This window comes from Gadus morhua, unplaced genomic scaffold, assembly GCF_902167405.1.
Source record: "Gadus morhua unplaced genomic scaffold, gadMor3.0, whole genome shotgun sequence".
Lineage (NCBI taxonomy): Eukaryota > Metazoa > Chordata > Actinopteri > Gadiformes > Gadidae > Gadus > Gadus morhua.
Window position 1 is genome coordinate 23363 of NW_021964089.1, and position 10379 is coordinate 33741.

The window sequence follows — 10379 nt, forward strand, 5'->3', positions numbered from 1 at the left end:
TCTGTTAAAAGAGAATGTGTAGTTTCCCAGTCTGTTGGAACAAGGATCAGCTGTTTTCAGCCTACTCCTGGTTACTCCTGCTTTAGCTCCAAACATGTTATTATAAAGTCGAAGTGAAGTGAGAACAGCAGTTTCTAGATGTCATGTTCATATTTGGCAGACGAAGAACCAGAGCTGTTCTATGTTCTGACGGGATAATGAGTTCACCATCTCTTCATCTGACCACTAAATACTTGTCTTGCTCTTTACTGCAACACTCTGCAGACATGTTTGTTACTGTACAAGCGATGCACAGACATGCACACTATCAACACACACACACACACACACACACATTAATCTCATGCACGGCCACAAACATCTCTGTCAAGCGTTTAGTTTTCGTGAGGGAAGAAGTACCATAGGGCATTGTCGTGTGATATTGTAACCTGTTTAATCTGAATTTCTGCACCTCCAGTTTACAATCCATCTAACAGTCACTCCTGTACAACATAAATACTGTTCTGAAAAAAAACAAAAAAAAACAAAGAGTTTTTCAAAATCAAGCAGTTTCTCCCCCCCGCCCCTCATGTCTCTTTCTGTAAACAATGAAAAATGCAAATGCAAGTCTGTGCAGAAGACAACACGTCAAGAAAACAACAACCGTTCCATCGGTAAGGCTTGGCTGCCTCGCGAATATCTCCCAAGGTCTCAGAGCAAATTCAGATCTGTGTTCTTGTCTTGTTCCATCCCCCCCCCCCTCCCCTCCCCTCCCCAAGTAGTAGGTTATGTTGTTCTCAGAAGTCATCAGTCCTCTGCTCGCGACGTAGATACAGTTGTAGGGGGGAGACGACGGGGCCAGGGGGTGGGTGGAGGGGGGTTCTTAATGGAGAGTTTGATCTTCACCCCTCGCCAAAGAGGGACAGCAGCAGCAGCAGAGAGGAGGTCGGAGGTCGGAGGTCGGAGGAAGGCGAGGCGGGGGCGGGGGGGGGGGAGGGGGGGGGATGGACCTCTATCAGAAGAGGCTGGTCAGGGTCGTCTGTGAGGGGCTACGGCACTCGTGCACGTCCATGGGCCCGCCGCCCAGCACGGAGGTGACGGTGGGCATGGTGGGGTTGGTGAGTTCGGTGAGCGTGGTGGGCGTGCTGGACGGGGGGCTCATGGAGCCGTTGGAGATGTCGGAGACGGGACCGGACGGGGTGCCCCCCGCCATCACCGAGCCGTCCGACGCCTTGTCCCCGCTGCCGCTCTCCTGGCGCAGCAGGTTCCGCCGGAACTTGGCCCTGGCGTTCTGGAACCACACCTGGGCAGAGCACAACGAGCGGCGGGTTAAACGCCAGCGCACCACGAGGCCTGTGCATTGGTTAAAGGACCTTATCACAAGGACCCTACCGGTGGGGGCGATCCACTCAGCGTGACTGCCTCTCCTGGCTGCACAATAAACACCCCTTCCTGTTATAATCTGCCTAAGAACATGTTTGCCCAAACACGTCTGCCACAAATTCAAAGAATAGAAATGTAGCACTTTGGACATTTTGTAAAGTATGTCGAGTCGCTTTTATGTCGTCTACAAACTCTGTAGCCCACTGACACATTGGTTCCAAAAGACGAAATAACTATCTTGCCATTGTTTCCGTTTGTGGCAGGCGCACTCACGCTAAATGCTGCTCCGCACAATCGGAACAAGGAGGTATTTTTGACAAAGGATATTGGGAACAGATGTTTGATAATCCCGACCGGGATTTACCTTGAAGGTAACGTGGGAAGAAATTCACTTCACTTATCACAGAAGGTAAATTAGGGATATTATTATGATATGACATATGATATTGTATTATATATATTATGACATATATTATATTATAGAATGGATAGCACTATTCAAACACAAGGTCTGTCAGAGCGAAACAACATGTGAGACAAAGTGAGATACTATATTATACTCTTATGAGTACTATATCCCTTTTAAAAGACATTTACAGGCTAATCAATGCAATCCAATAAAAATTTGAAAATGGAAATATAAAAGTATGAATATGCCATTACAGACAAACATTTTAATATAAACTGTTGTGAAAGAGACACTGACCACCTTATCCAAAAACTTGGGCGTTGAATAGTTTGTTTTTTAGTTTTCATAGTGAAAGAATAGAAGTCGTAGGCTCAATACTTTGCATAGTACTATTCTTAATTCAGAAGTAGTAATACTACCACAGTTAGTAGTAGTAATACGGTAGCAATAGTAATTCATGCAAAACATTTAATAGTTACTCTTTACATATTGAGGTATGTGGTCAGAAATTAGGATATAGATTTACTTTTTTCTTGGTATATATCAGTTTGTAAATATCGTCCATGAAAATATGGTGGGGCATCATAGGAAAACAAAATGGGAGTTAGTGGAGGGGATTAGGGAGGGGGAGATGGGGGGGGGGGGGGGGGGGGGGGGGGGGGGTATATAGCATGCGTCAACTGCATAACAGGCGAGGAAGAATTAAAATGCATCAAAGCAAAATGAGTGCTTTGTTTTCCGAGCGTGTTAATGAAAGCAGCCGGTTTGTTTTCCCTCTCCTCCATAAAGCCTTTAGTCTCGTCTTGTCTCAGCTCCCCAGATGATTGGCTGTCGTCTTGACGGAAATCAAACACGCGCTCCTCTACGTGCACTGTAACGTGCGCTTAAAGCTTTCTCATGAGCCACGTCATCTGGAGCTATGAGAGTTTTGTTTCTCTTTAGTGTTACAGTGAGAATACACAAGACATTTGGATTTGGATTTCAAAGAACAACAAAGTGGTCTGTAGTTCTCTCTGACTGATTAAAACATGTTTTTTACATAATAGCCTAGAATACGGCGTTTTATTTATCTTTTCTTTTATAATTTGATTTTAATGCATGCCATGCACACTGCTCGAAATTCATTTCATGCATAACCTACCAAATAACGTCAATATCTGTTTCAGTGAGAGCTATTAAACAACAATAGCTCTCCCTGCTTCTCTTCCTTTAATAAAAACGTCTGAAATACCATTGTCCTCTGAAGTGTTTTTTTTTTTTTGTAAGAATTTTGCAGGTTTAAAAAAATATATATAAATAAATAAATACAGAACAAAACCCTTGGACATTACACATTCAGTTTTTGTATTATTTTTTTTGTAAATCGAAACAAATGCGTCCCGATTGGGCCAATTACCTGTAATACCCGCTTGGTGAGGCCCGTCTTCTGCGCGAGCTGCTTGAGGTCCTTGGCGTCAGGGTTGTGGTTGATGGCGAAGTACGACTTCATGGTCCGCAGCTGGTGGTGCTTGAACGACGTCCGCATGCGCTTGGTCTTCTGGCTCGAGCTGTACTGTGAGTCCCGGTCCATGGAGTCCCCGTCGTTCTCATTACAGCTGAGGGCTGCGGGGCAACACACACACACACACACACACACACACACACACACACACACACACACACACACACACACACACACACACACACACACACACACACACACACACACACACACACACACACACACACACACACACACACACACACGCAGACATACACACACACAAGCACGAATAAATACATAAATAAACGATGCTTTTGTGCAAAAGGTAACCAGCGCACTGCAGGCTTAAAACAACAATTAAGACATGGGATTCGAACGTATGTAAGGTTATTTTAGCATTCGATTTATTAAATACGAATTTATTTTCTCCCCTCAAAAAAACAAAATAAATATAATGACTTAAAGTTAGACTATGTTTGAATGGTTTCGTCTATATGATCAGTCATTAAAATGTCATTCTGACCGATTTTAGTGTGTTTGCATTTACATACATAATGATGTTTGACCTTTTGCCTTTTTCTTGACATTTTATCCGACATATCGGAATTATCACTAAAAGAAAATGTTTGTTTGCTATAGTTATAACGATATAAACGTTGAACGCAATTGTAACTTATATTGTTAAAAAATATGGAAAACGATTTTAGTGACTAAAATCATTAGACACTAAAATAAAATGGTCTCCCTTCACTCTGTATGTTTTTATTTTTTTATTCAGGCTAAACCCCCTCGTCTAGATGTGTGCGTAATAACGAGACATATTCCCGGATTGTATTTCCTTGGCACAGCTGAAGGTGTTGCTGAATGCATAACAGTTCCTCTTCAATATTAAACACAGCAAATATGAAGATTATTCAGCGGAAGCCGACAGAATAACACTTCACTTAATGAGCCTACAAACGCCAGACCGAACAAATGTCGCTTTTTGGCAAAACATAATGGCCATCGTTTTAAAAATATTGTGTAGACGGAATATTTATTTATTTGTGTCTTATCCAACTAACCCTCTTGTTTTAAGGACATGATTGAGACTATAGTATTATGAAGTGGACCTGCATGTCGTGTGGGTTGAGTTTGACGAGTTAATCTCATTCTCTGGTTGGGTTGGGACAGGAGAGGGCAGTAGCTCCCCTGTCCCTCTAATCCACAACACTAAACTCTTCTGGTATCATTCGCAACAACAGCCTAGAACCAATACCCGCCATACTTTCCATATTACCCGAACTTAGGGACAGACTCAAACTGCAAAATAATAGGTTTGTTTTCATTTGCTTCTCCCTTGTGACTTTGTCTGTGTGATCCACTGGAAGCCATCCAAAAGTTTTTTTATTATTCATTCTGAATTTCGATAAGACTTTCGTGTTTTCTTATGATTCTTAAACATGGACCTGCTTTCCCATTCGGTTAAAAGCTGCTCAACACGTGTTATGCTGTTTGTTTGGGCTAGTATAAAGGCCTATTCTCGGTATTTCCTCGACTGAGTAACTCGTCATCAAGTGACATCGGTTTCCCTTGTGCAGCCAGCACCCAGTTGGGCCCCAGCAGGCCCCTGAACGCACAAAGCGGGGCTGGGGGTGAGGGGTGTGGGGTGAGGGGGTGGGACTCTAGACGGCTATGGGGGCTGACAGGTGGAAAAGAGCGAAAGCAAAAGCCGGAACATCAAAAACTTTTTTTCCTAAAGAGGCCACTGGAAGAAAAAAAAAACGAGCCCAAGAACTCTTCATAGTTTTACAAAATAGAAGGACAAGAAAAGTAACCGAAAAAACGTACAAAAGCTTAAGTCTATCACAACGTTTAACCGTGGAGAAAAACAAGACGAAACGAATAAAAGCAAACTACGTTTGTTTTCTACGTTTTTAATCGGTTGGTAATATTTTTTAGATCCCCATGTTGTTAAGTTGCAATATTTATTAAAGCCTTAGCCTATGTTTTGCTAATCTTTTGCTTTTTAAATAATTCCTTGTTCCCCTCTGGCCGTGAAATTATTCGAAAATGGACATTAAGTTATTATGCAGACCGCCAAGACTAATTAAACTATTTTACTATTTTTTTCTAATGTTATATATTTTTTTCAGCAAGCCTGCTTTCGCCTATGGGACGCCCATAGGCCAACAATACTACTGGATTAAGTCTGTGCATAACGTCTATTTGTTCAAAATATGGGATTGTTGGCGTTTATTGTTTTGGAAAATGAAGGAAGGATTTTACATTTCCACCGCAGTACCCGATGTTAACATGACATGACTTGTTAAACACTGAAACTGTTAGATTGTAGCCTCGTTTAAGAATAGACTCATAATTAGTGTGGTTGCAAAGCAACCCATACGATTGTTATTGTGTTTGTTTTTTTCGTTTTGGTGGTAGTATAAGCTTCAGCACATCTATATTTCTGTTCTGTTTTTGTGTTTTTTTATTTCCCAGCAATTGCCTACTTTCCATAATGGTGTATGCATATGCGTGAGTGTATCATTGTTTGTGGGTTCTACTAGTTTTGGAGAACGTACTCTCCACCTTAAATTCGTCCGGCATGAATTTGAACTTTATATGCTTCTTACCCGCATTGTAGGCCGCTAGCTCGGCCCCTGGCCCCGGACTCTTCCTTTTCCTTGGCCGGCCCTTCTGCACGGTGCCCACGCCGTTGAAGTAGGATATTCCCAGCGTGTTGCCGGAGCCCAGGCCCTTATGCGAGACCACGTCCCCCGGGCTAAAGTGGCTCTGGTACTCCCCCTGAACTAGAGTCTCAAAGTGCAAGCGGCAGTACACCAGACTGTCCTTCATGCCGAAATGGTCTCCCGTGGTCAGCATCTTGTTGCACGTCGTGCACGTGAAACAGTTGAGGTGGTACACCAAGTCCCGAGCGCGCATGACCATCTCCGAGGCCGAGATGCCGAGGTGACACCGCGCGCACCTCTGGACGGAGAATCTTCTGCGGAGAAGACAGACGTCTTGTGAGAGTAGGCACGATATCACTTATTTGACACACACTTATGAATTATTAAAAGTAGCCTACTGAAGTATGCCTAAGACGGAATGTAAGACGCACCATAAAGTACAACGACCAAGCGTTTTCAAGACGAACAGGGAACCAGCTTGTGAATTTGAAAAGTGTATAACTGTTCCTAGAATGTGTAACCTAATATGACAATACCAGGCTTCTGAGTCTAGCTCAGATTTTATCTTGCACATTTTCTCGCCTTGTTATTTTATGTGGTGGTTCTAGTTTTAGTATGAATGGGAGTTGGCTCTTTTCCCTCCCGTGTGGACCGGTGACACCCGAGTAGACCTACAGCAGGCGAGCCGTTACCTGTAGTAGTCCTCCTTGCAATAAATGCTGCCGTCCTTGCTGAAGCACGTGAGCTCGGACTCCAGGTGCAGTTTGCACTCGCAGCACTTGAGACAGCGCATGTGCCACTGCTTATCCACCGCGAGCAGGTAGTAGCGGTCCGAGATCCTTCGGCCGCAGCCTGCACACAGGGCCACGCGATCGCTGTTCATGCACTGCAACGTCTGCAGATACCAAAGTTAGGAACGAAGTTGGGACAAGTTATTTCTCTATCGCAGTTTACTATGATTTGATTTACGGTCAAGTGTTTAATGTTTGCTATGGTAGCCTATGTTGTCTCCTTAATGCTATTTTGATAAAAATAATAGTAAATAGTACAAAAATATCAGGCCTATCGTTAAGTAGGCTACTCTACTTGGTTTTTGCGTGCATGATGTTTATTATAGTGCATAATAAGAAGATTGTGATTTTGGAATATAAAAATAAAGCACGCACGCTCACATGCACTAACTCTATCACACACAACACACACACACACACACACACACACACACACACACACACACACACACACACACACACACACACACACACACACACGCACCTACACACACACACAGATTACGTACGAAAGCCTTTGTTTAAATCGTTCAATAATTGAGTTGGCTGAAAATAGAATCACTGCCTAATAGTTCCATAATTTGAAGGAATGTAATTTTTCATTACATATAGGCTACCTTAATAGGTGATGTTCTTTCCCCATATTATAAGAAAAACGATGGATACATTTAATAAACGTAGGATAATTTCCCCTATTAAATCTAGGCCTAATTGTCATTAATCGGATATATTTCAATTGAAAAATATGTTAATAATCCATTGATGGGTTTCTGATTTCTCTTTTACTTTGTTTATCATGAATAAAAAAAGTGTTCGGGTTTTAGTGTAAATTAAATTATTCTGTTTTATTTTAACGGTGCACCACAGTTACGTTTTACTCTTCATTTCTTCTTTGCAATCATTGTAAAATATTTATTTACAAATGGCCTTGACTATTATACTTTTTTTAATTTGGGAACTGAGCAACAGTACACAAAGAGTGTGCTTGTTTCATAAAAAACAGTAGGCTAATTGCACCGCAAACATTTCCTAAAATACAAGTTAAACATAGTGAAATTACGAGGTAAAATTATCTCTACAGATGAACAGGTCAATAACAGTAAATAACACATATTCCAGGGTGCTAATTTAAAATACATTTTAGTTTGGCAAGCTTTCATTTGGGCCAACCAAACTTCCAGGCCCCTAACGTCCACAATATCGTAAACAGCTCTGGAATTCATTTTTTTTAATAACTTTTGTAGAGTTTAAAGCTTCTTTTTTTTAACCCAGAACTAGACGGTATAAAGCATGACTCCTACCGCTTCGGTCTCTCCCATGTCGATAGCAGAGCTGATGACCGTGGACTCGCTCTTGCCCCTCCGCTCCATCTCCTCCACCACCCCGTGCACCCCGTGCACCCCGTGCACCTCTCCCCCGGACAGGCCGTGGAACAGCATGGTAGCCGCCGACGGGAGGATATTGAAACTGTTCTCCTCGGATCTGCAACCCAGGATTTCCATCAGACTTTGCAACTTTAGACCGTGCAATGTCGCCGGAGGAAACAAAAACAAAACAAAGTCCTCCTCGTTTCTTGTCACAGGAATTCCAGGTCAGGAAGAAAAAAAACCCGCAGAAGAAACAGGAACGTGCTCTCCACACTACCGTCTCATCTGCCAATGGAAATCTTCTTTCGAATAATCATCATCATCATCATTATCATTAATAAGCTATACAGGCCCGGTTAATTAATGATTGCAGGTCTTGATTAATTGTTTGAGTATATACTCTGTGATTAGCAGGATCATGGATCTCTAGTTATGAATTGCGTTTGCGGTATAATTCCATGAACAACATACCGACTATGGAAGCCCGGTGGGTCTCGGTACCGACGACTCTACGTCGGGAATATCAGGCACCGACCAGGGAAATATTATCCTCTGACCACAACACTCAGAGGCTGGTCTGGCAGGCGGCACTGCCCAACAAACCAGAAAGAAATCTTCTGGAGTCAAATGCCGTCGAGTGAAAAATATTTCCGACAAATTCTGACAGGAAGCCACAGAAAGAGAGACGCATCTTCTTCACACGAGCTCTTCTCCTCCGGCTCTACTGAGTTGCTGTCCCAAGTTGCAGAATAAAAATGACTGGAACAGCCCGAATTCAGAACTGCAACTGCCGCCCTATACCTCGTCAAGAAGAGGATAAAAACACACACGTGTAGTCTTTAAAATCCTGTAGTTGCTGTGATTCGGGTAGACGTGGTGGTGTTATCAGTCTGAGAGATATATTTAGTTGTAACGGGCTTCGTGAGAGTAAAGAGGAGGAGTTGGCCAAGCCGCTGGCAGCTCTACTTCTGCTTCCCCCCTCCTTCGGTCTCGGCCTGCACCCCCTTATCAACTGGGACTGCTACGTCACTCCCGGTGCTGTGGTTTCATTGGTTGTTCGGACAGCACCGAGCACCGGCTTGTTATTATACCGATGAGAGGTACACGGTGTAGTCCTTCCGCGGTTACGCGCGGTGCGGGAGAGTCTCCGTGACTGTAGAGATGCTCAATAGTGGAAATGTCAACTCCGAGCCAACGAACATAATTATATCGAAATATGAGAAATATGCTTTCATTATTGTCGTTATTGTTCTTTTTTTCTTTATAGGCCTCTTATTTTACGCACATAGGTGCAGCGATACAAAAACAGATAAACGCAATCCCAAGTTAATTATTTATCCTTGATCATTTCCGCTGTTTCAGTAGTGTTTTAATGACTACAAGAAGGCAGAGTAGTTTTAGAAATAAACCATGGATAGCTCGACCCATTCAATTAAAAATATGCCAAGAAAAGAACCTGTTTGAAAATGCATATATCCTGAATCTGTATAAAAATAGTATTTTCACAAAAATTGTCAATCCGTATCCCCTTCACTGTAATGGAACAATATCGAATGTTGTTGAAAAATCAAACGCATCTCCATCCTATTGAAATGTAGATTTTATCCACTTATTGCGTTTATCCCGGGCTGAGGGCCACCGGACCAGCGCGTCACTGGTGCCTAAACCTGCTCCTTCTACCCGCATGGGCCTCGCCTGCACCACACCTGTCCCTCTTCACTACCATGCAGTCGCAGATATACCGTCCACGTCCCAACCAGGTGAGAACCATGAGACAGTCTCATTATTTTACCGTTTACCATATATATATTTTCTGATCCAATTGCGCACAGAACACTATCTGTTTCTTAGGTCGTTGAGAATGTTTGACTCAGTTTTCCACAGCTGAATTCTTGGTGTTTGTTGCGCTGTGGCTCTCCAAGTGTGCGCCGAGGAAGTGAACCCTCTCACATGGGGTCTTAACTGGGCTTTGGAAGAGGGGGTTTGGAGGGGTCGTTAGAGAAGTGAGAATGAAGTTGTGTTCGTTAGAAGGCCAGGACATGAAGACCTATAATCACATCATCGCGTCAGCGTCCCTGTTGTCATTCGCCAACTTTCAAACTTGTAAAACCCCATGTGGCGCCATTTGAGGGTTGCCCTGCCAATTCTTTGAAGCATCAATAATGCTTCTAAAGTTTTTTTTCACGCGCTATTATAAATACATATTTACATTGATATTTTGCACATAATAGACACAAAAAAAGCAACTAGCCTATTTAAATAGTAGGCCTATATTGAGTGCATATGTTTTTTAAG

General features: G+C 42.9%; 1 protein-coding gene across 3 annotated transcripts; it reads right to left on the reverse strand.

The window, feature by feature from the left end:
• Positions 1-416: 416 nt before the first annotated feature.
• Positions 417-9079, reverse strand: lhx2b (LIM homeobox 2b). Of its 3 annotated transcripts, XM_030350215.1 has the most exons (6): positions 8556-9079; positions 8019-8199; positions 6619-6821; positions 5870-6240; positions 3168-3373; positions 417-1282 (listed from the first exon to the last, which is right to left on the reverse strand). In XM_030350215.1, exons 2-6 carry the CDS (start codon positions 8154-8156, stop codon positions 995-997), a joined length of 1206 nt encoding a protein of 401 aa, XP_030206075.1. In that variant the 5' UTR covers positions 8157-8199; positions 8556-9079; the 3' UTR covers positions 417-994. The 3 variants fall into 3 exon arrangements, with proteins under 3 accessions (XP_030206075.1, XP_030206073.1, XP_030206074.1); XM_030350213.1 differs by having other exon boundaries at positions 8019-9079; XM_030350214.1 differs by having other exon boundaries at positions 5870-6237; positions 8019-9063.
• Positions 9080-10379: the final 1300 nt, after the last annotated feature.

What these genes read in the sequence shown, in the direction of transcription:
- lhx2b (XM_030350213.1), bottom strand. Translation starts at nt 8,219, where the DNA reads ATGGAAATCCTGGGTTGCAGATCCGAGGAGAACAGTTTCAATATCCTC. An exon ending in TGCAAGGAGGACTACTACAG is followed by an intron (nt 6,241 to 6,618) that starts GTAACGGCTCGC and finishes TCTTCTCCGCAG; the next exon opens with AAGATTCTCCGTCCAGAGGT. An exon ending in TCACCAAGCGGGTATTACAG is followed by an intron (nt 1,283 to 3,167) that starts GTAATTGGCCCA and finishes TGCTCTGCCCAG; the next exon opens with GTGTGGTTCCAGAACGCCAG.